The 27,932-nt window shown below is 42.4% G+C and overlaps 2 protein-coding genes across 14 annotated transcripts in view; both read right to left on the bottom strand.

The window, feature by feature from the left end:
• Window positions 1-510: 510 nt before the first annotated feature.
• On the bottom strand, window positions 511-3,840 carry psma4 (proteasome 20S subunit alpha 4). The gene is made up of 9 exons (XM_053865300.1): window positions 3,715-3,840; window positions 3,377-3,399; window positions 3,263-3,305; window positions 2,801-2,963; window positions 2,642-2,719; window positions 1,428-1,516; window positions 1,220-1,350; window positions 840-963; window positions 511-741 (listed from the first exon to the last, which is right to left on the bottom strand). The coding sequence occupies exons 2-9, from the start codon at window positions 3,377-3,379 to the stop codon at window positions 587-589; spliced, it is 786 nt and encodes a 261-aa protein (XP_053721275.1). The 5' UTR covers window positions 3,380-3,399; window positions 3,715-3,840; the 3' UTR covers window positions 511-586.
• Window positions 3,841-4,442: 602 nt separating this feature from the next.
• neo1a (neogenin 1a) overlaps window positions 4,443-27,932 on the bottom strand; it is a 126,860-nt gene continuing 103,370 nt past the window's right edge. For 2 of the 13 annotated variants that reach the window (XM_053864373.1, XM_053864369.1), the window contains 17 exons: window positions 24,571-24,715; window positions 23,350-23,460; window positions 21,647-21,841; window positions 20,960-21,055; window positions 18,110-18,342; window positions 13,781-13,919; window positions 12,721-12,828; window positions 12,399-12,593; window positions 11,241-11,273; window positions 10,992-11,060; window positions 10,778-10,913; window positions 9,393-9,637; window positions 8,903-8,995; window positions 8,554-8,724; window positions 7,890-8,177; window positions 7,565-7,701; window positions 4,444-7,078 (listed from right to left, as the gene is read on the bottom strand). In XM_053864373.1, the coding sequence (XP_053720348.1) occupies window positions 6,926-7,078; window positions 7,565-7,701; window positions 7,890-8,177; window positions 8,554-8,724; window positions 8,903-8,995; window positions 9,393-9,637; window positions 10,778-10,913; window positions 10,992-11,060; window positions 11,241-11,273; window positions 12,399-12,593; window positions 12,721-12,828; window positions 13,781-13,919; window positions 18,110-18,342; window positions 20,960-21,055; window positions 21,647-21,841; window positions 23,350-23,460; window positions 24,571-24,715 (2,547 nt within the window). In that variant the 3' untranslated portion in view covers window positions 4,444-6,925. Of the gene's footprint in view, window positions 7,197-7,564; window positions 7,702-7,889; window positions 8,178-8,553; window positions 8,725-8,902; window positions 8,996-9,392; window positions 9,638-10,777; window positions 10,914-10,991; window positions 11,061-11,240; window positions 11,274-12,398; window positions 12,594-12,720; window positions 12,829-13,780; window positions 13,920-18,109; window positions 18,343-20,959; window positions 21,056-21,646; window positions 21,842-23,349; window positions 23,461-24,570; window positions 24,716-27,932 lie in introns of all 13 variants that reach the window. The other 11 variants (XM_053864374.1, XM_053864372.1, XM_053864371.1 and 8 more) reach the window with 11 other exon arrangements.

Raw genomic sequence — 27,932 nt, 5'->3', positions numbered from 1 at the left:
CATGTATCCAGCCCTGACTCAGCCCTCTGCCTTTCAGTGTTAGATATGTAGATTGAGGCCAGCTGATCTAGTCGGGAAGACAACTGCTTCAAATGGCTGAGCCAGATAACAGTCTCTCTTGGAAGATGGGTGACGTCATCTTTCAAAATATGGCGACCAGTTAGAATAGAGAAAGGCTTATGATGCTCATCTTTAGTGGTAACTGGATTGAGATGTCTATCCACACTATATAGCACTGTCGCCACCTGTGGCTCCCCAGGACATAAATCTTGACTTGCGAGATCAATGCAGTGAGTAATAAATAGACGAGTGTGAAATGCTACCGACACACAAGCAGAAAACATGAAGGCTTTTCTCATCCACTAGATCGTGATTTACAGCGCGACTTTCAAGTTGAAAAGCGCAGGGCGACAGCGCCATCTTGTGTCTGATTGTTATACTGCGTTCTCACGCTACTGTTGCAGAAAAATCCTTCTAAACGTTGACGTGTAAGCGACAGACTCGGCACACTTGAAGACCCATTTCCATAGTTTTATTAAAAAAATCTAAACCACACGGAGCTCAAGGACAAAGGCAAACCATGTGATTATTTGTCTTTCTCCTTCTGCTCCTTCTCCTTCTTGTCCTTCTCAGCCTTGGCCTCTTCAGCTTCATGTTTCTTGATGAGCTCTTCTACCTCCTCCTGCTTCAGCACCTTGATCTTGGTCTTCCCATCTTCACGGGTGAGGGTGGCGATCTCAACTGGAACATGACATGTTGTGTTGTGTCATGGATATTTTTATTCTCAAGATGACGCATGGAAATCACGACACAGCAGAGAGACAAAAGACACCAGTCACCTTTCTCTGCAGAGAGTTTGCTGACATCCATGGTTTTGTTAAGAACCTTGATGGCAAGAGCCAAAGCAGAAGCCAGAGTCATCTCTCCCTCCTTGTAGTCCTGCTTCAGCATGGACACTGCAGCCTGTGTTGCAGGAAAACAAAACAGAGCACCTTATCCAGCAGAACGGAGATCTTCGGTTTACTGAAGGTCAACACTCCATATTCAAATATGGCGCTGCCTCACAGTCAACATGAGTTAGCATTCTGCACAGAATACTCCATAATGAATCATAGTTTTCATTTAACTTCACTGCCCTAGAATACAACAACTTCCTTGAACTCGTTCTAACGGATCAAAATGAACCAAATTTGATGATTCTTCAATGTGTGGGACTCACAGCGCTGTTGTTGCCGATGCAGGTGGCCTTCCAGCCTCCATAGTTGCCACTGGGATCACTCTGGTACAGCTGGAAGCCGTAGTGCTTGTCCCAGCCCATGTACAACAGGGACACTCCAAATGGTCTCTTTCCTGAAGCAAACAAAAAGGGAAGTACATTACGGGGTGGAATCAAGAGTAGAATAAATAAAAGGTAACATGCTTCAAACCTCCAAACTGAGTGTACGCCTGCTTGATATCACACAATGCTGTCACCAGCTGCTCACAGGGCATTGGCTCCTGGTACTGCAGAAGATATCTGGACAATGAATCAATCATAAGTTCAGGTGAGAGTTTCAGTGATCAAACAGCCCAAAATTATTAGACAGTTCTTGTAAATGCCAAAATTAAAACCAAGTCTGTTATAATATGAACTTGGTTTAAAGCCAAGGAATCTACACTGACGAGTAGAAAACTATTGTCAGGGGCTAGAGCAACCAGCAAGCGATAGGAAGGTGTTCTATCCATCAACAGAGTTACTTGAAAGAAATAAACATTTCCTTCAGCAAACAAGGACATAAAAAAAGCAAGTTTTATTTTACAAATTTGAGTTGAATCTGGAGTGTTTGCATAATATTTGTTGGCCAAATGTGATCAGAATACAAGAATTTATCATTTATATCAAAATATAATCTAAAGGGAAAACCATTTTTGGAGGAACTTGCAGGTCAGGGACTGTGTCACTGGAAGGCGTTAGTAACTATATCTCAGATTTCTTTGGCTTGCCATGAAGGTGACAAATAGAATCTGAATTTTATTGTGTGTTCAGTGGCGAACGCACAAATGTGAAGCTTTTATGGGAATCTTGAAATGGAATTTAATAAGGAAAGGTGGGAGAAAACAATAAGAGAATGTGGCGAATATGTAAAAGAGGCAAGGGGCAAAGGCTTCACAGAGTAAAAGTTATGAAAGATAATTTGTGTTGGAAATGTTAGAGAGAGGGTGGGATGTTTGTACATTGCATTTGGGACTGCACACTAGTCAAACCATTATGGGTAGAGGTTACGAATATTATGAGTTGGGCAGAGAGGTCCCATTAGACACAGCTTTGTGTTTATGGGAGACAGATGCCAAATTCCATTTTTTTCCCTGATATTATGGTTGGTTTAGTCACGGCAGCGCGGATTATTCTCAGACACTGGAAAACAGTCAAGCCCCAGTGTTGAAAGACTGGTTAAACGCAATGACTTAAACTCCATCCTACAACTCCTTATGTAAAGTTGAAAGGACTAAGAGAGGATGTTATGTTTACCATGGGGAAAAGGACATTTCCACATAAGCCTGTAACCCATGCTTTTGTTTTGATTTGTCTATTTTCTGTTCATGTGCTCAATGTTTGATTTGTATTTGGAGTTTTGTAGATGTACAACAAGTGGATGCTTACCTCTGCGCAATTAACCGCAGTTCATTAGTCAGCACATTAGCATCCGAAGTGATTCCAGCAACACTGCAAGCAATATCTCTGGAGGGGGCAGCACAAAATGGACCGTGTCATTACAAAAACCTAGCGCGACAAAGCACGTCGGAGGTTTGATGTACGAACTCGTTCAGCTTGTAGATCTTCTCAGAGAAAAACACTTCGTCCAGTAGCTTGTGGATGTTGCGTCTCTCTGCTGCCAGCAGCACACCATCGTTTGCTAGAATCCCCAGGCAGGTTCCGGCGTGGCCAATGGCTTCCATCGCATACTCCACTTGATAGAGCCGCCCTGAAATTGGCAGGAAAAGACAAAACACAGTGAGAAGATGTTGAGCCGAGTCTTTTAACTGAATACAAGTCTATTAACATAAAAAAACTTTTTATTCATTGCCATTGGAGAAACGTGCTGATGACTAGACGTTGACCTTTTTTTAAATTTCACATATGAGACCACTTTCAGAACGCTTTTAAAAATGTAAGTCCAATAATGTTTTTCTTGACAATTCAATAGACAAATAGTCTTATAAAAGAGAGTGACTTCAGGTTATGAAAGTGAAACCACGACAATGACGAAGCGAGATTACTTACCCTCGGGAGAAAAGATGGTCGTCCGGGAATCATATCTGCGAGACTGAACGACACAAAATAACATTAGAATACACTAGGTAGCTCAGGTTGTTTAGCAGACGTTGAGCGACTTACCATTTTCTCGTGTCTGGACTCGACTGTGAAACACAAAACCAACTACATTAACACGTTAGCCGGTAAACAAAAAACAACCGAAATGTCTTCAAAATACACAACGCCCCGCAGTTTATCGCTCAATATTACACATATGTTAAATCGAGAACATAATTGTTTATTTGAAGCCAGATTTGAATGGGCATGACAGCTAACAGCTAGCTCGAGCAACAGAATGAATTTGCAATATCAGCCGTGCTACGTGCTAATTCACACGTAGGAGAGCAAAAAACAGTTGAACTTTCATTCAGAGGTGAGGATGAAAGCCGCAGACGTTATTTTAGCAATGACCCACTCACCTGCCGATGTAAGCTAAGAAGCAAAAGTGCTGAATTTTCCCAAAGAGGCGAGTCTCTTGCTACCACTTGTTTCAGTTCAGGGATGTCGGGCGGAAGCTGCTGCTGTAAATAATGCTCACGGCTCCACAGCGCCACTCTATGGTGGGAAGACGGTATGTCACACAGCTGTGGTTTATTATGTACCACTTGAATTCAATAAACAGTAGATGTGTTTCGAGAAATGACTTTATAAAAAACTGCACAGATAACAAACATAAATTTAGATTTTAAAATAATAATGATTGATAATGGAAAAAAAAACAGTGACTCAAGGGCAGAATAATGAGAATTCAATCAGCATCTTTTCGCCGCTATAAAACAAGATGTAACGTGACAAGGAATTCGATTGAAATGAGCTTGAACTTGTTGTTCCCAAATCCTTTGGAGCAGCAAACTGGATACTGCACATCACAGCGATACTGTCTACAGGAAAAGCACAGGTCCTTTATATTGTAAGCTGCAGACTCATGCAGATGTTCTCCTACTCTGCAGCACTTGCTTCTTTGGAGTGGTGAGCAAGTATTGGAAGGAAACAGGACTGTGTGCAGGAGGCAATGGAATGAGAGCAAACTCCTCACACATTCTCTATGATGAACTATGGCAGCTGTAGAGCACCTGGAGCGAGAGACCCATCACCCTGAGGATCAGGACTGAACGTTTGTGACTTCTCGGTCCCCAAACGGCCACTTTCATGTGAAAAGTGTCTGTGGTGTCCTTGAGCTTTCCCTTGAAGCTAGAATGATCATGGAATGTTTTAGGCACGGAGGTGTCGCTTTGGCCTTCATATTGTTGACGTGTCAACACAAACCCTGGAACGTTTCTCTGAAGGCTCAACTTGCAAGCCGCTTTAGTTCCTCTCATAATAATGAATGTTTCATATAGACATTCAAGTAAGTCCTTATCAAGCTCCATGTCAAACTGTTGACAACATTTAGTCCCCATGTTGCACAAATATGTTAACAACCACACACTTAAAATGATCATTAATCTATGATAAACTAGGACAGGAATTCACTCATAATTTGGTTTCTTGAAACCAAAGGGATTCCATTGTATTTTGCCATTTCTTTTTCATTTACTTTCTTTAGAACAAAAACTGATTTTTATAAAATAATTAATGACTGAATTTTTTCGTGAAGAGTGTGTGTAGTGATGAGTGTGAGAGGGAAAAAAGAAGACAGAGAAACATTAACTTTGTTAGTATTCATAATGTTTGTATACACAATGTATAGGCGCACCAATAAAAAAAACATTTTTTTTTTTGCTCCAGAATGTTTTCTCGTCAACATTTTTTTGAAAAAGCCACAGATTTTTTTTCCTACAGAAAGCAACGAAAGCTCTGTACATGACAAGCAACAACAAAATTCCTCGTCATGAGCTGCAAAGTAAACACTCAGCCGCTCAAAATAATGTCTCTGAAGCAGGAGAAATAAAAAAAATAAACATAGACCAGCTGCTCGGCTAGGACACTACATGACACACACAGCTTTTGATATCCCATAACACAAGATATGTAAGAAATGTTTTAAAAATCGTGAAAAAGTGCAATACAGGTTCAGCTGTTGACAACTCATTAATAGATCATTTCCCAAAAAATGGAGTGCGGTCCTTTTTTCTCCCCTTTTTTTTTCCTCAATGTACCACTTAAAACATTTCCTTGTTCTCTTAAAATCTGTTACAGTTAAATTGACATTCATGATGATGCACATTTCTCAAAAACATCACACAAAGCAGAACAAGTAACAATGATTGCAATTTCTTTGGGTAATAGGGTCATGAAAAACTAGATGGAACTTTTTTCTTTTGTACATCAGATTTGTTTATAGAACCAGCTTTTTATTTTTTCTTCATACAAAAATGACCATGTAAAAAAAATCTGGGAGTCCCATTCAAAAGGCCAACGTCTTTGCCTCATGTTGGATTCATCAAACAACCTGTGTGGAGGAGAAACAGCAGGAAATACAGCAAACACTCTCCGCTGTAGAAAAATGCACGACTCAGCAGACACCAAATATTGGTTTTTGAAGACAACACACACATCCGGTTAAAAGAAAAGGAGGAGAGATCACTGCTGCACATGACTGAGTGAGATGCGTTTGTTCGTTGCAGTTGGTGGGGTCGTGGGATAGTGCCCTGAGTCCTGGTGAGAATATGCACTGAGCCATTAACGGCAAAGAAGACAGGTCTCCCAAAGACGTCCCTGGAAGCCGTCCGCACCATCCAACAGCCAAAAACGTTGGTAAGGCTTTTAAATCTGAGCTCCCACAACAAACAATGTTTCATGTACAAAAAAGGGGGAAAGATGCAGAATGTAAGAATCTATTCAAGAAGCAGTGAAGAAACACTTCTCTCCCCTCTATGCATGAGACCCAAAGTAATCCCAATTTCATCCCAAATAATAATTAAAACATAACATTTGAGGGAAAAAAACAATGAGACATTAAAAAAAGCTACATCTGTACATGTTTATAAAGATATGTGTGTAAAAAATGAATATAATAACATGAAAATAAGTCATAAACAAAGGGATAAAAACAGAAACATGAATAATAAAGGTGTGTAACGTGTAGGAGTGTGAGGGGGGGGGGGGGGGAGGGGGGGGCTGGTGTCCAATGTTCACTTCACTGAAACGGCCCAATAGATACAAAGATGCACAAAGGAACACCAACCAAACAAACACTGTTCTGCATGAGCACCAACATACAATACCGGCATATTTTTTGGACTTTCTCCTCTTTACATTAAAATCAACCGTTTTTTTGTCTTTTGGTGAGCCAGAAACAAACGAGAAAAAAACCAAACAAAAAAACAATCCAGCTTTGCTTCGGCTAAGGAAAAAGAAAAGAAAAAAAAGTTCATTGTCTCTGCGAATGTTTCTTCATAAAAAAGATGAAGTGTCTCCATTTCCTTCCCTCTCATGGCAATCTCCTCCCTGAGATTGAGCGCTGAGTCGGGCAAAGAGTCCAAAGAGTCAGTCAGGATTGATTTTTTTTTTCTCTACAGGGCGATGTGAAAGTTCCAAGAGCAACGGATGCTATATCTTGTCCATCAGCCTGTGGCTCTCACGGTGTTTGATCACTTCAGTTTAACTGGAGGAGAAGGTCTCTGCGCACGTGTGGGTGTCTGCCCGTGTCGATGCATGTGGTGTGTGCAGGTGTGTGTGTGTTCATGTTCATGGTGCCGTGGTGATGGCGTTCAGGTCCTTCATCAGGCCCTCTAGGTGGGCCATCTCCTCTGTCAGCTCGTCGGGCTCATAGCTCTGAGGGAGAGGAACAGGGTTACTGCGGGGGGCGGGGGATGGGCAGGGAGGGAGGGAGGCAAGCACCTGGAGGAGAAGCAGGGGGAGAAGAGGGAAGCAGAAGAGGAGGAGAGGGTCAGTCAGGGATCCATCAAGGAGGAAAGTATGAGTGGGATGAAGCGAGCCGGGGAATGGATCAAATGGGCTGATGGGTTGGAAGTGTTTTGTTTTGAACGCAAAAGGAAGCAGCAAAGCAATGGCAGCCAAGAAATTAAAACGGGTTGGTATAAACAAAAAAATATTTTAGTAATGGGTGGATCGGCCACAGAGAATTAAATCAATCAATAAAAAGCAGCCAACAAACGGTGAGGTTGACAAGAATGAAGGAGAAAGAACAAACAGAAACTGTGGTTAAAATCAACTTCCCAGTACAGTGCTCAAAGAAAACATGAATTCTGGAGGGTATCGTGACTGTGGTTTTTTCCTTTCCTCTATACGTTCAGAAGTATTTCATTTTTTTAGATGCGCCAGACTGCACCGTCATAAGAAGGCAGTAGGGGGCGGTATACTTACACTGTCTACATCCTCCAGCATTTTACTAGTCTCGGGCACATCAGGGGCGTTGGGTACATTGACTAACATTGGCGTTCGTGTCCTTCCGAGCGTCCCGATGGAGGCTGTTTTCACAACATGAGGGTGAGTGGGCGGCCCTGAGAAACGAGTCATAACAGACCATCACTTTTTGAAACAGTTGGAACCACATTTCTGCCGTATTATTTGGGTTTTATACCCATCACACTGAGAAATAAACCCATCCCAAATGCTACATGACAAAGGGCGTGTAACGGAGGACGGCCGAATATTAAACGGCAGGGAGTCGGGGAACATCTTTACTCACCGCTCTGAGCCAACAAGGGAGTGCTGGGCAGGGCGGGGGATTCGTATGACGGATGGACGGTGGCAGGAATGGCAGGCACGGCGAAGCTCTTGAGCGGGTGGGCGTGGGCATGAGGGTGGGCCGAGCGATGAGGAGGCAGGTTGCTGCTGTAGCTGGGCTCTTCTTCGGTGGTGGTGGAGCCGTGGTAGCTGCCTTCTGGGTCTGCCATGATCTCAGATGGGCAGGATACTTGGGAGGACGCTGTCGGCGGTGGGAGGGGCTCTGAACACGGTGTGTTCCGTACTGACTCTGGAGACGGAGATGAGCAGACATTGACACATTGTTTTTTTTTGCTGTCGAACTGTCACAGTCGGAAGGTTATGTCAGGATGTTGGACCAAGACTCCTCACCTCAAGCCACCAAGAAACACACACTGCAAACTTCAAAACACATGCCGTTGCAATGCTATTAATATTATCACTGAAGAATCACTTCAATCATCCAAGAGTTTCCAAACACACACACACGGGCTTGACTATTTCTCTTGATGGATTGAATACTGTTCTATATTTGAAAAAATATGAGCAGAGTATCCTCAATATTTCAATTGATATGCCAACTAGACCTGACTGTACGTCACTCCCTTGCCATCCATTTCCGTGTCCACCATGTGGCAGTGTCTCACCTGCAGAATCCACCCTGTCTAAATGGGAAACTGGGGTGATGCAACCATGTGAGCGCGGGTGCCCACCTCCGTGGTGGTAGAGGTAACTGCGTGTTGGTGACACCAGGCTGCCCATGTGATAGTGGTGGTGATGGTTATCAAGGGAATGGATGGGGTGAGCACTAATCACAGCTGTGAATGGAAATAAATCAAGTTGATGATGGAGATGGGGGAAACATGCAAACACATACTACAAGTCAAATCAACAGGCAATGGCTGCAACAAGACAAGCACGAAGCTTTGCATCGGTGGGACGCCACCCGAGGAGCTGCTTTCATTGTAAATCGAGGAGTTTTCCAAACACACTTACGCTGCGGAGGCTGCGCATCAAAAGGCATCATCATTTTAGGCCTCATCCCTCTTCGGCCCGCGAGTGTGGACATGCTGTCTTCTGACTCATGTCCTAAAAAGGTAGGGTGGAAACCAGCCAATCAGAGAGCGTCGACTCGGTGCTTCGTTTTGACCCATTTCACACCTCAGGAATTTGTTCCAATTGCGTTAAGTTGCGAGCCACTGCTGTGCAAGGTTGTAGCATGACACGACATTGCAACTGTGTGTTAATGTGCAATGCAGATGGACAACATGGGATGAGATGCATGAACATCACACAGCAACACAACTTTAATAGTGTCAACCATTCACCTCAGGGCAACCTGGGAGCACAACTGACTCTCATAAAGAAATCCCAGCCCAATCCAGGCTGGTAACTTTATGCATGTCAGCTCATGCGGCCATGGTGGCGGTTCACTTTGATCTTTTTTCCATTAGTTGAAAATAAGCCCCCTGCGAGCGAGACTGACCACGGTATGAGTTGCGCCTCTGCTGCAGGTGAGGATCCCGGTCCAGGCAGCTGTCGGCGGGGGTGATGTCCTGCGAGGTACGAGGGATGGGAGTCTCCGTCATGACCGGATTCGGATCGGGAGACTTGTCCATGGGCTTCAGCTCCAGCCTCTCATGGTGGATCCAAAGATCAGGCGGTTTCAGGTCTTTGGAGTTTCCCTTGTACTTGTGGGAGCCATTTGAGGATTTGGAGGCAGCCCGCTTCCTGCAGGAAACAGCATCACGTAGAGAAGTTGAAAAACAACAGACAATGGAGGCGACTGTGATTTAATTATGACGGAAATATTTGTTCAACAGGAGAGAAAGTTAATAGTTTTTTGATGGAGCAGAGAAACTTCACTTGCTAATAGAATAAATGAACAGGAAAAGACAACATCATCAGTAAGGCATCACCAAAAGATGGATATAAAACAATTAGGCCCGAGACAATTACTGCTAAAAAAAACCTCATCAGCAAACTCAACTGAGCAGGTCAATATAAGAACCCTGACTACTACACAAAAACAGTGCGCCTGCGTCCAATACAAGAGGTCCTAGGTGTTTCCAGCCTTTTGCACTGGCTCTTTACTTCCATTTCAAATCTCTATTTGCACTCACAAAAGGCACTACATCAGACTGTAGCTTTCACTGGAGATAAAAATATACACATATAAATTCATCACAATAAATATTGTTGTTATATGTGCTTTATGGAACACTACTCAGTGTTTGGAAAAAAAAGGGGTTGCACACATATTAACTGTTAATAAAGTAATTACGAGCTTTATTTACAGTTTATTTATGTGAGATGTACCCCAGTCTAGTAAGTAACTAACAATAGAACTGGCTCACTAATCTTATCATTTGTCCATTGAAACCGAAAGCAACTAAAAATGAAATATGTCAGAATGTTAACCATTGAAAAAGGTATACAATCCAACTGTGGTGATGGTTTTAATATAAAAAAAACCATGCATCTAATACCACCCCAAAACAAATTAAGTCCCTGTTGTGACGAAATACTTCATTAATATTCATGAAGGCTTATATACGATGACATAAGTGTTTTATTTGCCCAAGGCTTCACACTTACTACGGCTGCTCTAGAATGAAGTGTCAGACTCTAGATCACTTTCGGCGGCCTACAACAGCACGATATTATGCACTGCAAAAACCACACCCACCCACCTGACACTCAGTAGTAGATTTCCCACACTAGCATAGAGAGAGCAAGATCTTCAAACACTGCACAAAGTGAGGTACCAATACGTGCAGACTTTGAAGAGCTCCACCCAGTGAAAGGCACTGGAGTCACTGTCCAGTGACTTCACCATACACTGAAATAGCACAAGTGCCAGTCGCTTACTTCTTCTGGTGCGACGTGGTGCGCCTGGTGCACAGGAAGGCTCCGACGACCACCACAATGATTATAAACGCTCCCACTGGGATGATGATGATAATAACCAGGGTGAGATTGTCACCGCTTCCAAGCCCATGTTTACCTTGAGAGATCAGACGAGGAGTGATAAAAATGTCGAGGGGAGCATTTTCAGTTCAGAAAAATAAAGTCAATGTCTCACCGATGGTAGATCCAGGATCAAGTGGCAGTTGGTTGCCTGAGGGCCCAGGCTTCGAGGGAAGATTTGAGGCTGCAGAAGACGGAAAAAAACATTCAAATCTCACACCCTGTTCTTGTGTAAAACAGCCACAAACAGTTTCTTAAAATATCAAAAACATCACAAAGAAAGCAAGCAGCTCAAGCCAGGAGGATGAACATCTGAGGTAGAGAGGTGCAGCAGTGCCAAACAAAGTATGAAGGGTGAGTTTACCTTGGTCATTAGCCATTTTGTCAGAGGACTCAGCTTAACAGGCCAAAGGAGAGCAGGGAGGGAGAGACAATAAAAAGCAAAAAAAAAAACAAGTTAGCTGGAAAGAGCAGCAAGGGAGAGACAGATGTCAGGACGAGCGGGACAGTGGTGGAAGAATACAGCGAGAGTGAGATAACTAGACCACGTCAGACAGATCCACTTTGGATGACATTAGCTGGAGGCTGGAAATGACGTACTTTAAGTACCACGTATTTTATCATGAACTGTACATGTGAAGGCAAGTCAAGCTTAATTTGTTTCATCATGATAGTTATGCTCGAGATTAAGTTAGTAACAATGTAGTGCACATGCCAGTCCTGTAAGGGGCGCTGCATATATTGACAGACTGTTGGTTTGTTACAAATGAGAGGGCGTGTTTGTGCGCAACACCTAACTTGTGTTTTCATTTTACTCCTCTGTTGAGTGTCTCTTAGCTCATTGGCAAAACTTCCAAGAGCGTGCTCATGTTGTGCCCTCTGCTCACGCTCGCCAACACAGCCAAACCAAACAGCCTGCTCATATACCTCTAGCTCCTCCCCTTCTGCAGTAGACTTTCACGTTTTGATTTTATAAAGGCAATGTCTCCAATGAAAGGCTCAAATACACTCATCAAACAACAGTAAAAGTGGAGTTTAGATCACAGAGCGAAAGTGTGCGAATAAATATCCGGCAGTGGGAATGCTCCGTTTGACAAACTGCTCACTGCTTGACAGGCTGTGTGATGCTTCTCCTTGACTGCAGTGAGTTTCATGCAAGTATTTGAATGTACTTGTGTCTGAAGGGGGAAGTCGGACAATCTCGGTCAAGCCAGCCAACAGTTTGAAGTAAGTTTAATGATCACTAACCCAGAAATGCGTTTGAAAGCTTTAGATGCGAGTATGAGTGTGCGCTTGCAGCCACTCAGAGGGAGAGGGGGAAAAAGGACAGCAGGGAGTTGGCAGTGACAGGGAGCTAAAGCTGCGCCGTCATGTTATTGTTCTCAAAAAGAGTTTGCTGCTCTATGATGAAAGAGCAGCGAAGGTGCTGTGTATTTCCAATCACATTTACATCTATGTTGTGAAGACGTAGTCAGGGCTCTTCGTATCTTTACTTCAGCCTAATCGAGTTCTCACGACTCACTCTTTGGTGTTCGGAACTGAACAGCTTCAGACATGGGTCCCATTCCTTTCGAGTTCCGGGCCTGGATCTTGAAGTAGTAGGTGGTGTCCAGAGTCAGGTCCTGAATTTGGTGAGTCAGACGGTTGCCCACCACCGGCTCAATCACCCAGTCGTGGACCTCAGCGTTAACGTCGGTGCTGTAGTAGATGATGTAACCTGGGACAATGGCAATAAAAGGTGACAGGCTTCTTTAAGATGCACAGAACACATTGATATTCTGGAACTGCCTGGCGCTGCATATCAAGGAGCTACAGGGGTAAAAAGGAGAGATCCAAATCTGAACCTGTGATTTTGCCGTTGGCTTCAGACGGCGGCTGCCAGTTGACAATGATAGTGCGAGGTTTGTTTTCTTTGCTCACTACGGTCACATCTTTCGGCGAGGAGCTGGGAACTGTCGAGGAAATAGCAGAGTTAAAAGTGGAATCTATTACACGAAAGGAAAACAATGTTATCTCTTCTGAGTCTTGTTCTTCACATTAAACAATCATTTCACTTTAAACCATGGCATTGAACTTTTCCAATTATTGTATTACAAAGAGACAAAGATGAAAGGAGATTGTCTTTTCTTTAATAACTTATGGCGCTCAGACTTTCAGAAAAAAAATAAAGTTAAACAAATAAAGGCAATTTATTTTAATCATTCAAATGATCTCTATTAGTTTAGGGCAGAACTTGGAGTGCATTTTAATACACTTTCCGCATGTACAAACTGAACCTTTATTAGATTGTCTGGTCTGTACCATTAAAAAGAAAGTTCTCCTCTATAAAAAGAAGTAATAAAAGAATAAAATCTGTTTGAAATTTTCTCTATGGCGCAATTAAACTGATATTAATAGTCATATTCGATTTTACGATCAATATACATTTGTTTTTAACTGCTGCTTTCACCAGACAGTCAGTGAAACATTAAGAAAATGAACAATTTTCCTGAGAATGCAAGGAAGCTGTAATAATTACACATTTTTGTGAGATCATTATACTACAAAGGAGTCTCTTTAATTATTAACCACAAGCCTTCAGTGATCAAAACAAAGTGTGGAGCAGCTTGACGTCTAATTAAAAGCTAGTGCAAACATTTCTCGTGTGCCGTTTGTCCAGCAGAAGCAACGCATCATGCAATTATTGTTATGATTATCACTGAGGAAGCATTACTAACACCACGGAACTGGGGCAGGTTGAAATAAGTTTCTCTTAAACAGCAACATGTTCCTTCTTCATTATAATTAAGTCACAATTTATGTCCTCCATTAAACATCAATCATCGTTCTACTCTCATTTTTGGAAGTCATTCTCCACGAAGGGGTATGTTGTGTGAATAGTTTTCAGGAGTGCTGCTCTCATACTGGTTTCAAAGGTGGTTCCCTGCGCCGTCATGCTCCAGGTGCTGGTGCGCCGTCCTTTCGTCACCATGACAGAGAATTCGTAAAGTGTGTTGGGCTTCAATCCGGAGACCATGTGGCTCAGGCTGGTGGTGTTGGCCACCTGAGATGATTAAAAAAAACAAAACAAAAAAAGGAGTCAGATAGGTTTTAGATGAATGCTGGACATATAGAAAGAAACATCTCAGTGAGTTCTGGGATATTACAATATCACAGACCATTTCTTCTTGACATAGCACTCATCTGTGTCAACAGCACTCGCTAGGTTCTTTTAAAATAACTTAAGAAAATAAAAATTAGTACACAATTAAAACACAATTATCCAGCAACATACTGCAAATAAATTGGCCACTTTTTAAGATGATTTGACATGAATAATAAGTTCCCTTATTGTAAACTGCTCTGGGTCTTGCCATTTTCATTTCTATGAGCTTTATTTCCTAATCCCTATCTTAATTAAAAAATAAATCAAATACTTCTTTGGCATTACAAAGGCATTACATTACAAACACAAAGCCAGCGTTATTATTTAACTAATCCAGGGAAAAAATTGTTTCATTTTAATAAAAAACAAATTAATTCAGACAGATTAAGGGATGATCAGTCTGATAAAAAGGCACCAGAAGGTTCAGGTTCAGATAGAAAAGACGCCCTTACACAAAGATTAGCTTAGTTACTGTGGCAGAAAAAAGTTTTCGGGCAGCCTTAAAATTAGACATGATCACAAATATGATCAGGAAAAATCTGTTTTTTTCTGTTTCAAAAGGTGTGCTTGCATTATGCAGACACACAGATACAGATGATGTATTCTTTGTTCATTGCTCACAAGAAAAGCTAACAAAGCTAAATTCTTGACAGTTTCAATATGTCTGATCTCAACATCCCCTTTCCATAAAAAATGAACATTGTATGTATATTTCGTAGTCCCACACGACAGAATGTATGAGGCACCTGAATGCTTTTTAACCACCATTGCGCATGACATCTGTTTGGCATGTTCATTTTATGTGACCTCCTCAAGCTGGAAATGTGGTTGATCTCAAATATTAAAAAAAAAAAAAAAACATGACATGAGAGAAGTGTCAGCCTCCTTCCTCTAGATGGCAGTGTTCTAGTTCTCTAGCACAGTCTCAAACAAATCAATGCCAAAATGTCAAAGAAGAGAATTTCATAAATACTGAACGAGAGAACATGCATCTGAATGTGGAGAATGTTGGTTGTTCCTTCCATACATCCATTTTTCCACCAGTTATTCAAGGTCAGGGCGAGAAAACCGGTGGCGCAAACAGGCCCACACTTCACTCGCCCAAGAAAGACCACTCTAGGCCACTCTACAGGTGACCATCTTCTTTCACAGGTGAGAGTAAGAATGTAGATCAAGCGTTCACCACAACAGTCCATCAATGCTGGACTGAACTGAAGATGCCTTCTCTTCTTCTGAAGTACAGCCAACATATTGTCAGTGATGGAGAGGAAAGTAAATATTAATTCAAAAAGCTCAGACCACGTGTTCCATTCTGGCCCTAATGAGATGAACGTCCCTGATGGAAACAGATAAACAAATAAAAGGAAATGGGAACATTCTAAGGCGCTCTCAGCCGCCCCACTGCTAACTCCTCTCTAAACATGTAGGACTTTCGGATGAGGGGGCAAAAGTGCAGTCCTCCTGAGGGGGTGTCAAACAGAGGGCAGTGGGATAAAAGGAAAAAAAAAAAAAAAGAAAAAAAAAAACGCTCCTGCGTCTTTACATAAACGCTGCCCATTTTAGACCAGCCGTCTCGTCAATAATGTAAAAGCAGGCTAGACTCACTGAGAGAGGAAAGCACTTGGATGGCAAAAGAAGAGCAGCCAAGATCTTCTTGTTAATACAGTGATTTACTCACACATTGATGTAGCAGAGTAGGGCATTTCGAATCGCTAGCACTGAGATATTTCGGTTGAGCAGTTCAAGATAAAGGCTGGACATACTGGGCCGCCTATTTGAGAAGGACACGCTAAACATGGTGGATGAGCCAAGCTTTATCAGGAAAATAGGGAGCAAGCCTTTACACTACAGAAGGTGGAGGCAGGAATGCACAGTCAGATCTCCACTCGCTTATTCTTGCTCACAGTTCTGAACGTCCTTGCTGAATTATTTATCAGCGAACGCGAGCCTTTATCTATGCACCGCTCGGTCACATTCCTAACACACACACACACATGCAGATCCTATACTTGAAGAAGTAATGATTTTAATTGAGCTGCAGGTCAAGAATCAGAGGCTGAATCTCAAACATCTCATGTCTGGCTCAGCTCACAGTGACGGACTAAACCTGTTCATTAAACTCCCACACATGATTTTTTTTTGGCGCACTCACACTGGCACCAGACCTGCATTGAAATGACTCTGCCCGCTGCGATTTAATGTAATATTCCGAGGCTGCACTCTATCATTTCACCGTCTATGAACTGTAGAAATGGGCTTGCTGGAGATTACGATTTAATAATTGATCGGCAGATATTCATCTGGCACGGACAGTTCAATTATTCAGGTAAATTTAGAAATAAGTAAAGAAGTCCCGGTTTGAGCCTCATCAAAGTGAGGGTTTTCTCTTTGCAGAGGAATTATTAAAAACCAATTCATAGCGGTACATTTTGAGCATTGTAATGTGAATGTCAGCTCCGGATTCAATTATTTCATAAAGTGAGACAAAAACGTCTCATTTTGATGAGCTCCCTGCTCATTTTTATTATTTAGCTTCATGCATACATCAAACTGAATGATCCATCAATCATGACTTGAGGAAATATCTAAATATTTGACAACATACAGTACAGCTACGGCCACATCCTGAACAGAAATGTACTTTCTCATACATGTAATGAAGGCTCTTTTAATAATCAATAGAAATTCCAGCTGGTGAATGTTGATAAATAAGATTATCACTGGGATCAATATAAAGCATTAAAAACTCTACTCATTAGATGTATTTTGAAATTGATCTCTTCACCAAGCATCAGAACTGGTGTCTCGTGACCAGTACCCAGCTGTGATTTCTGTGTCAATTTTTGACATGAAAGAGGTTGAATGAGGAACTCTTCCACGCCTAACTCAGAGTTAGAAAAACCAGTGCCCATTATAGTCACAATTATGTATATATAATAATAATATGTATATATAATATAGCCAAAAATCTAGTACTAGTACTGCTCATTTTAATAACAAGTTTAATCACGAGAAGGTGCCAAAATGTATATATTTCCAAACACAGGTGACTTGTTGAGAGGAAGGTCTGAGTGAAATGCAAGTGGAACTGACACAATAGGAATTGGAAACAATATTGAGAATATTAATGATGAATTACTGGTCAGATTTTATTTATGTGGGGAATATTGGTAAAAATAGGAAATGATAGGAGACAACACATTGCCATTCTAGATGCTCAGAACATCAGTGCTTCATGTCAATACACCCGAGTTCATACATGTTTAAGGGGAACTAAAGTGGGAGAGTGCTGAAGAGTGGGAGGAATTAAACAACACTGATATTCTGAGAGTGCTACTTTACTTAAAGTATTTGTCTCCATCCAAGCATCAGGCATTGGCTTTTGATGATGATGATGAGAGATGGAAGACGATGACATGTAAGGCGTGTGGGAGTAACACAAGTCGCAACATTCAACACAAAGTTGTAATACATCACAACACTTGCATAACCCTTTCTCTTCAAGACGTTCCGTCAAGACATTTCTGTGAAGCTGTGGCTGACTTTCATGAAACAATGCAAATCTCCAACAGCAGGAGAAAGAATTCGGAAACTGTGACATCATCTGGTCCTCCGAGGTTTGAGCTCTCACTCTTAGATGTTTGCAAAGTTAATTCACTGAAACGGCTTCATCCTTCACACACTTCCAAAAATACATCACGTCTCAGTTGAATTTTCCCCTCAGCTGGATGCTGTCCTCATACATACATACACGACTTCATTGGAAAATATCTAAATTTCCATCCAAAAAACCTGATGAATATCAGTTATTACTACGCAGTACACGGTTCAGCGCGAAATCAAATCACAGTGAACAGCTACTGTTACCAGTCTACCACTGATGATGATAATTCACCTTCATCCCATGCTCTTATTCCAGTTCCGGCAGAGCTCCACATTCAACCCTAACCGGTTTCCGGGGGGATATCTTATTACCCTGTGTCACTATGAGGAGTATTTTTACCGCACAGATATGTGTGACTGCAGTGCCAATACTGGCATGTCAGGTTCGTATGAAAGAGGGAAGAAAAAAAACCTGACTCTCTTACCTTAACTTTGGCATTTGCCGGGATGTTGGTCTTCCAGCGCACCGTGTAGTAGCGGTTATCTGTGATCTTCTGGTTCTTGGGCAGCGAGTTGTCAGCCCAGGTCACCTTGATGGTGTCATGGCTCAGCACTGAGGCTTGAACACCAACAGGCGGCATCATGGGGGTGGGGTCTGGTACTGGGGTGTATGGAGCATGGAAGAGTTCATACAGGTCAACATCGGGGTCTATGGGGTCTGCACATTAGGCAGGCAGCCCGCATGCATGCACAGGAATTAACATGAACAAATTAAAACACAAAGGCAATGGCGGTTGGACACAGGATGCAGGCAGCAACGTAAAAAAGGTTAATGAGTTAAAATGATGAACAGGGGAGTTTACAAGCAGGACGGGATTGGGAAGGATGAAGAGAAGGAGAGAGAAGGTTCTATTAGAACAGACAGACCAACATCTACAGAGCTGCTTCTACGTGTAAACTACTGATCTCACTGTAATGTGTCAATGCTATGTCTACAAAGGAGGGTAAACTACAGTGGGGAATCTAAAATGATGCAAACAACATATTCATTTGTCAGACTTTGTGTTGTCGTTGGGAGACAGCAGCGAAATGTTGACAGTCAGCGCCACTTAACAGCGGGACAACAAATACGCCTGGATGTTTCTCTTTCCATCCAAGAGAGGTGCAGAAAGTGTGCCAGAGAAAAGTGGATAAAAGTTTGGCACAGATAACTGTAGCTTGAAAAAAAGACCTTTTATCTGTAAAAATTATTTTTTTGGTTGTTTTGCTGCTGTTGTTGTTGTACCCACTAACATCACTCACTAACTTTTCCAAGTGTAATTTTCAAGATTTTCAGTAGCTAAATTATAAAATATGTAGATTGTTTTATTGTTGTATTGAATGTTTCACAAGTGGAAATATAAAAATATAGAACTAAATTGTAAATTTTAATTGTGCATAAAATAAGAAAAATCGTACACGTATGTCAACTTTTTTCATATATTCATTTCCTGACTGAGTTTCCTGATCAAGTTAATCGGAAATGTAATAGGAAGAAACCAAAAATGAGAGGAGAAAACAGAATAGTTTCCTCGAATCATCTTCACACAAGAGGCAACTTTTAAGAGGCGAGTAACAACGCCACAGGTCAGCTTGTATCATCATCATGTAAAGTGCGCTGATCCCCATCAAATCTCACTTTCATTTTTCAGACCTGAGCTGAGAGGAATTTAAATAATTAGTTACATAACACACTCATCCTCCCCCTGAAACGCTTTGTCCTTGTTCAGCGCCTCAGTGATGATTCGCTCTCACACACACGCGGCAATGCTGGAGTGTGTTTGTGTCTTCTGAAGTGCACAAACATGGCGAGAGGTTACGAGGGGGAAACGAGACAAACAGCAGGACGGCCTCTGCCTTGCTGCAGGCTTCACTGCTCCCCATCTGTCCACGGCTTAGTGGCGATGGAAGTAAAAACTTTGGCCAGTCATCCATGATGACACTCTTCAACCACTTGTTGGTTGTCAGCTCCCTGTCCGAGTCCATTTGACACATCTTTGAACACGACTGCCCACATTTCTATTTGCAAGACTGACTCTGTGCACCTGAGCGTTTCTGTTTGAGGGAGATTTCAGCAGCTGCGGCCCCTGAGCTGCTCGTGAGGAAACTTTTTAAGAACTGACTCCCCCCCCTTACATTTGCGGTGTCTAATTTTTCATTTACATAACACTGAAGTGCATCTGAGGCAGCACTGGCAACTCAAGTTCACCAAGTATCTCAGTATTTTTTCCAAAAGTATAAGAATTATGTAGGTCAGCTCATCTTTTTAATCCCGACTTGAACAAACTGGCAGGAAGGGAAGGGGCCCCGAGGATTCAGCAGCAGATGATTGGTGGTGGGCTTTGGTTCTGCTTTGAGAGGAAACGTTTGGATCTGACGAAGGGTTGCCAAAGCCACCACAGGGGGTCTCGGGGTGTGTGCGAACGACGTGGAGAGGAGGAGGGAACTTTAGGGAGGGATGGGTACAGTATGACAGTGCGCGGGTGTGAGCCGGCACTTAGTCTGCCGCCCCCCTGCAAGCGTGTTGACGTGATTCATGTCATCCAGCGCACCATTCCTCCCCAACGCAGTGGGGCAATTCCGTAGTTCCAGAGACAAACTGGAGTGATCAAGGCTGAACTCAGAGAGGGAAGGCTGGATCTGAGAGGAGACGGGTGTAAGACCCCATTCTGAGACACCCCAGGGATCGCGGTCTGCTTGTCTTCTGCCACCGTCACATAAACTGTGTGAACTCTGAGATCACGCAGCTTAACTGGCAGCGTTTCGCACTTCAAGACCATTTGTCGAGCACATTGGACGGGGACGCCGCCACAGATCAAGCAACAAGGTTGGGCTCTGAAGCTGAAAGAATTATAGATTGTCTGACTGGCAGCCAAACTGGGTTGTCCATACTCAATGCCAGGGGAAAAGACTGAGTGCATCTCAACAGCTGGGATGAGTTCCGTGTCGCAAACTACGTCACTCTTTGGAAAACTTTGATGGATTCCTCCGGAAATAGTCGCGTATCAGTTTGAAGTCAAGCAGACTTTGAAGAACGTAAATGTAAAGTGGACATTTCTTCTAGTTTTGCTTGAGGTGGAGCAGTAAAAGCAGCCGTCAGGACAGCCGTTTTCATCAGTGGTTCACTTTAGTTAAGTTTGGCAGTTGACTAAATCAATTAAATGTAGACAAAAGATTTGACCTTTCGCCCTCAGTATTCTGTTCTCAACTAGCTATTATTGAAAATAGGAACAACCAATGCCTCTTAATCTAAACATGTGTAGATTTGAATGGCGACCAATGCCTGCTATTCCTACCTGACTGTGGTCTGGTGATGGCGCTCTCATACACAGGAATCCCTTCACCCACATTGTTGTAAGCCTTCAGTGTGATCACGTAATGGGAGCTGGGATCTGAAACATACAAAGAAAAATGCATCTCATCCTCTAATCAGGACTCTGGGCTCATTATTCCGATATCATCCTGTGAATATTTGAATACAATCACCGCACTGCCATTGTAATGAAGGCTTTAATTATGCATATATACATAGCAATTCTTCAACTATTTCCGTTTAAAATCTTTCAATTTTCAAGGATTACTTTTGAAGCCCGGAGGATGCGTCTCATTAGTTGCCTGAGCCCTCTGGCAACTTGTTCAATATTCCATTAAATGGATGACAACAAAGTTTGACCATCAAAGTTATTTTCTTTCAATCTGGAGTCTCGCGTTTCCAGCCCATCAAAAGTTCCACCTAACTTCTTCTTCACAACCCTAAAGTTTCACAGCCGCTGTTTCATAAATAATGCAGTCATGAAGATGGCAAGTCTGAGACGGGGCAAAACAATTCTGAACAAAACATGGCAGATATCGTAAATATAAAACACACAGGGTTTCACAGATTATATGTGAAAGACCCACAGTGGTGATGTGATTCTGGCATACGACCAGTCCGCCACACAGCGTAGTGAATAGAGTGAAAAGAACAAAATGAATGAGGTTACCAAGGTTCTCGATGGTGAAGTAGCGCTGCTTGTAGTCCACTTTAATGGTCTGAGCATGGGGGCTGCCAATGCCATAACCGATGGTGTAACCACGCACCACTATGTCCTGGTTTTCAGGTGGCGTCCAACTGACCACGATGCTGTTGACTAACGGCCGGACGTGGAGCGAGCTCGGTTGTTCAGGGACTCGTGACTCTGTGAAGAGAAAAATGAAGGCAGGAACTCTTGTGATGCAATTTGTAACGTGCGAAAAAAGATAATAACACAATTACAGAATGAAGGAACGTGGGCAGAAACAGTTGTCTAACTGTCGAAGTTGACTTACAATACTAAAATACAGTGTGAAGCTTTTTTTCATTGGATTTGGGGGAGGGCGGTTGAACCCTAAGTTATTTCTATTAGGACCTTACCCAGAAAACAAGAATGCACTTCAACTGATCATTACCTTTTGGTTGCTAAAAAATGGATTGCAGTGATGTGGAAATTGTTAATACAACACACCACACAGTGACCGATGGACAGAAATGATGCTCTCCTGTCTAACAATGGAAAGAATGCTATATATTGTCAGAGGGAAGCAAAATAGATTTGGAATAATATAGTTAAGATGTTATGCTAGACTTGGACTTCAAAAGCTGAATGGTGGTTGATAACACAGTTCCCACATATATTTATCTGTTTCGTGGTGCATTTCGAGCTGAAACTCTAACAGAGTTAGTGTGTTTGTTGTAGATATTTGGAAGTATCAGGGTGGGTGATCAACATTTCGCATTTTCATTTTTATTGAGTAATTTTTCTATTACTTTTTGTTACTGCTCTATTGTATGTGTATATGATCAAAGTATGTGGGGTTTTTATTTAAGTCAAATTGGGCAACATGAAACATATTAATAGCATTGTAGTTGAGAGCACATAACCCGTGACCGAGACCAGTGAGGGGAAAGACAAAGGCTGATATGCGGAATACAGAAGCATAAATCGGTTACCGGTAGTCATGCAGAAAGAGAGAAAAGTAGTCATAGAAGTACTAGTCAAGAACTGATATGCGATCATAGTGGCTGACTGACTACAACAGTTCAGAACAATGCAGTAATTACTGTTCAAAAATGTTATTGTTGTGAGAATGTGAATACAGGATTTAAATTTAAGAACTGCAGACTTATCACAACTTTAACTATATGTATCATCAGTGAATTCACAGTTGAAAAGAATTTCAGATGTTGAATAATAATTTGTTTCTTTAATAAACTCTAGCTATTTTTATATTAAAATGAGAATAATACTGTACATTTCTGCCTTAGAAAATATAGAACGAACTTGCTCCTCCATTAACTTTTTGCTCATCGCTCACTATACTTTATTCTATCTTCTACATTTTCATTGCTACTAAATTCATAAAAAAAAATGCTAGTGATATTCAAAATGACATCCTTTGATCTAATAAAATTTCCTACATGAGTGAACACTCAGCAATGTACTGTTAAGGATAGGGCACGAACAACATGCATCCATAAGGTAAAAACAATAATCATAATCTCAGGCCGTCAAATATTTGTCAACCAAACTACACACAGTTAAACAACCCGACGGGTCGCCCTTGGGCCACGGGCTGAATTGGAGTCACACAGCCAAGGAATCAATACGCTCATAATTCATTCACAGGAGCATGGATGGAAGTGTCACTCGGGTAAATAAGTGATTACCATCCAGGTCACTTTCAAAAGTCTCTGCTGCAGTCCACTCGGTGGGAGGCCCAGTTCCGTTGATGGTCATCGCCGACACCCGGAAGGAATACTCTGTTCCGTGTTCCAGTCCTGTATTGGAGCACAGTTTTCAAGAATTATCTCCCCGGAGAGAAAAATCTACTTGCAACAACAGCTGTCTTCCCAGCGCATCACTCTGGAGTCCACAATGCCAGCTCTCCAAGCGCAAACATTTTAAACTGTTGCAAATAAATTTAAGGGAGAAATCTATACGCAGACAGCAGGATGGATCAGCCAAAGGCTTTTGAGGAGGAATCTCCTGCCTGTTATTGGAGGGGTGATGAGGATTTATTTTTCACCACATTTCACCATGAGCCCTAGAAAGTAAAGAAATAGTTGGAAGGTAAGTAGCCAAAGTTGCCCACTTGAGTTTACAAGTAAAGGGTTAACACAGCATTTCGGTTTCTCTTTGAACAGCAGATTCTCCGCAGGGTTCCAATTGTAGATGTGAACACCTACTGATAAATCATCTGCCGCTGTGTTAAAAATTATCACCATCATCATCCTCATAATCTAAATCTTGTAGTTCCCCCTCAACACCCGCAACACAGGGCTGCCCTCGGGGGTATCTTCTAAAGACTTCCTAACTATCTGTGCCTTGGAGGCCTTCTTAATGCTTTTGAACTAACAAACACCCCTCTGTTTCAACCCACAAAATGTTCCTTAAAAAAACTACATATCAACTTTTAAGCGTATATTCTCTTTGATGCTGCGCTCAGTGTGGTGCCGGGCCACTTGAAACTTGCTGAGAGGACATTTAATATTAATCACTGGAGCGTGCAGCTGTGGTGGGGTTGAGAGGAGTCGAGCTGGTTGGGTTTGGTAGGAGAGGGTTCAGAAAACTGGGAAAACTTGATCAAATCTTGCTACACTTTATTTGTGTTATCATTTCAAAATTCCCCTCACGTCCTATCGACTTAGCAGGCATGACAAACCAAGGCTGACGGTCCACAGAACCCACCATGCACTGCAACAGTTTAAAACACGATCAATTTGATAATGTTATTTCCAGTGAAATTAATTACTCTCAATGACTGGATGCTGGAGAAAGGTTTTAATAGGAAGTAGAAATATGTGTCTTGTTCTCACAGATACAGAAGCTAATGGATCACAACGCAAAGACATTTAATAGGGGTCAGACTGCTCACGCTTGTCCATTACCGTCAATGACTTTGAACAGCTGGGAGCCCTCAGTGGTCAAAGACGCTTCGCTTCTCCGTGACCCTTTGCGGTACCGGATCTTGTAGCCAGTTATGTCTCCGTTCTGGGCATTCAATGGCGGCGGCTGCCAGCGTAGCATGATGCTCTGCGGAGGTCAGAGTGGTGAAATGAGAGTGAGGCACATGTGGCTTAACAGGAAAACACAGAAATCCCTCTGATCTCCGGTGACACAGCGCCAATCAACACATTAGCGAAAAGTTAACAGATGAATAAAACATCAGAGGCGTCTTGATGAGCTGGTTGATGTGTGTGAAGAGCAACACGCAGTTTAGCTGGTGGGCCCTGCCGCACAGTTGTGGGACTGGTGCGTCGGAATATTCCCGTGTATTTAAGGAGGAAGGTGGGGGGTGGCTCAGCATGGGAGAGGAGTTAATTAACACTTCCCTGCTGATGCACGAAAAGCCTGAAAACACACAGAGGGCACATGCCTGCGCAGGCTCCCTCCCCAGCTGAGAGGAGGGGGTTTGAGGAATTTAATTTGTGTTAAATGCGTTCAATTAATTCCATTTTTAGGCCATTATCCTGCACTGTTTGCTGCACTGCTCCCAGTTTCTCCTGAATCATTCAAAGCTGCGTAATTGACTTTTGAGGAGAAGAAGGAAAAAAATATATATCAGAAGGGAGCGCAAGGAAGCAGATGCCAAAAGGAATAAAAAGGTGGAAATTGAGATCAGAGAGAAACAACATTTGTGGGTTGCCTCGCAGGTAAAGCTATTTGATGTTCTGGCAGAACCAAACCAGGGTGGCGCAATGAAGTGCAAGTCCATTTGCATTCCACACTTCCATGTGGCTAATTGTGCAAAAGCCGTAGACAAAACGGATGAAATAAAAGAAGCCTACAAACAAATGGACTTTCAGATGAATGCTGCATGGAAGTAGAAGTGACTCTCCAGTTTGTGCTTCCTCTCCGCGACCCTCTGTTGAGTGTCCCCCAACACGGGTGGCCAGTTCTCACTCAAGCTGAGTGTGTGCGATAGGATTGTCTACCAGCTTCTCACTGGCCTGCTTTGACAGCTCTGTCTCGCTCCCTCTCTGCTTACACAAGCACCGGGCCAGAAAGGCCGGACGCTGTTTTTGTAGTCGCACCATGCTGCTCCAGTTTTTTGTTTTTTTTTCTTTCACAATATCGTCGTTGCTTTGTGGCTTCTTTGTCTAGAATTGAGTTTGAGACCATTCTCTCTCCGTTTAATGTCATCCGTCATGAGGTGGAAATACACAATAAACACCGCTAGAACTCTGTGTTGGAAGATCAAACGGTTTAAATGAAAGGAAGCAAAGCCCAATTTCCTCCGTTAATCACAAGCACTTTGTAAAGCCCTGAGCTACCAGCAGGACTTTTAATCACAGTGTGATACACACATTCCAATTGAAAAAAATATTATTTAAATCGGATTTTAGAATTAATGCGTAATGGAAGGACTTTGGCTCATGAGCGTGTTTTCACTCACTTGAGCAAATACCAGTAAGTTAAACTAGGTAATGGAGGGCACATGTACGGTCGTTGGCAGATGATACAGATGCTGCCTTTGAAACCTGAAACCACTGTGGAGTCTCAGCAGCTCCAGCAGTAAATTCTGATGGACATAAAAATGATGCTTCATGAGCAATTTGACGTTTGAATAAAGTGAAGCACAGAGCAAGCTTCCTTTTCTGCCTTCTACAGTGTTTCTCAGCACCAATCTCTGACTGCAGATATTTAAAATGCAAAGTCATGCAAAGAGAAATTGATGAAATAATAAATTATTTTCAACTAAGCAATTGTAAATTCACTTCTTAAGTGATGTGTAGAGTCCAATTATATTTGCGGCACGATGCACACTCGCTGCTCAGCCCATCGCAGAGTTTGTTTTCAGTATTAATCAGCCAGTTCAGAGGTGACGTATTCCTGTGTGCTTCCTTTAGATGATACACAAATTTTCGACTGACCTCTCTACCGTGTTGTTTCTGCTAAATCACTGAAAGTTGCATAATTTACTTTTGAGAAGACAAAAATATCACCATGTATAATAACCATGGCTAAAAGATTACAGCTTACAGTACATATGTATAAAATGTTTTTACTCTCAAATTCAGTCAAGAGCACGCAATAGTCCAGAAATTAAGGTATTCACCTACAACTTATTAGTTCACTCTACTTCCACTTCACAACCTACCTGCCCACTTCATACTTATTCCTATCTAATAGATTTAGATAAAAAAAGACACTCTTTGCAGACTTATGGAGACAGTAATCCATTGATGCATTCAATCTTGGTGCAAAAAAGAAATCCTTCACCAGCAGCACTGATTGGCCTTTCGGATTATTAACAATGCACAGCACAATCTTGCTATTTGCCATTCATGGACACATTTTCTATATATCTGTGTAATACACATTCTTCTCTACTTAGCTTAACTCCAGTTGGGGCCAGCTGTAAATATTTGGGCTTGTGACATGACTTGCATCTCATCTTTGATAGTTTTTTTTCATCCAAAATTGTGTTTTCAGTCTTTCTGCTGACTTGATCACATTTGGTGAAACACTCGCTAATTTGGAGGGCAAGTGTGCACTCCCCCGCTTACTGTATAAGCCACAATGGACTCCTGTACTTCTTCACATGCGGTGTAACCTCTCACACACTGTTTGTTCCGAAGAGTTTGAGACACGACGTGTGAACATGTAACCCAAGAGACGGCACTTCTTCGATTTATTAAGGCTGCTGCAAATTTATTAACCTCACTGGTCTTCTGTCTCAGGTCTGAATGAGAAAACCGTCAAAACCAAAATCCACATGGAGCAACAGGCGGCCACCAAAATGTGATCACCCCTTGGCAACATCTCAAGCTTTGTAGCAGAGGAACAAGAAACAAGCTATGCTAGCAAAACGATAACCCCGCCACTCCATGGAGGAGGTGACCAATCGATACTCTTATTAATGACGGGCTAAAACAGACCAAATTAAACAAGTAATGCAGTGCAGAGGCGTGCATTAATTTCCCAGCAGCTCTCTATGATAATCCCCCAGGGATGGAGAATTACACTCAAGTTAAAACCTTCTGACAGGCGATAAGAGAATCGATAAGGGGTCAAACGTGCTGCTAACCAGTGGAAGCTGCCTGGCTCCAACACTCCGGAGCACACAAAACAACTGTTAGCTGGCCTGCGGGAGCGAGGCCTATTCAAGTGTGACATACTGGTTCAGGTTCTGGCAAACAAACTTGAGGAGTTGACATGGATTTCCTCACCATCCTCCACATGCAACAAGTGCATGTAGAAATGCAACGGCCTAGACATGAGAGCAAAAATGCTACAGGCAGACTGA

Source organism: Synchiropus splendidus, chromosome 5 (genome assembly GCF_027744825.2).
Source record: "Synchiropus splendidus isolate RoL2022-P1 chromosome 5, RoL_Sspl_1.0, whole genome shotgun sequence".
Lineage (NCBI taxonomy): Eukaryota > Metazoa > Chordata > Actinopteri > Syngnathiformes > Callionymidae > Synchiropus > Synchiropus splendidus.
This window is presented reverse-complemented; position numbering and strand designations above follow the sequence as displayed.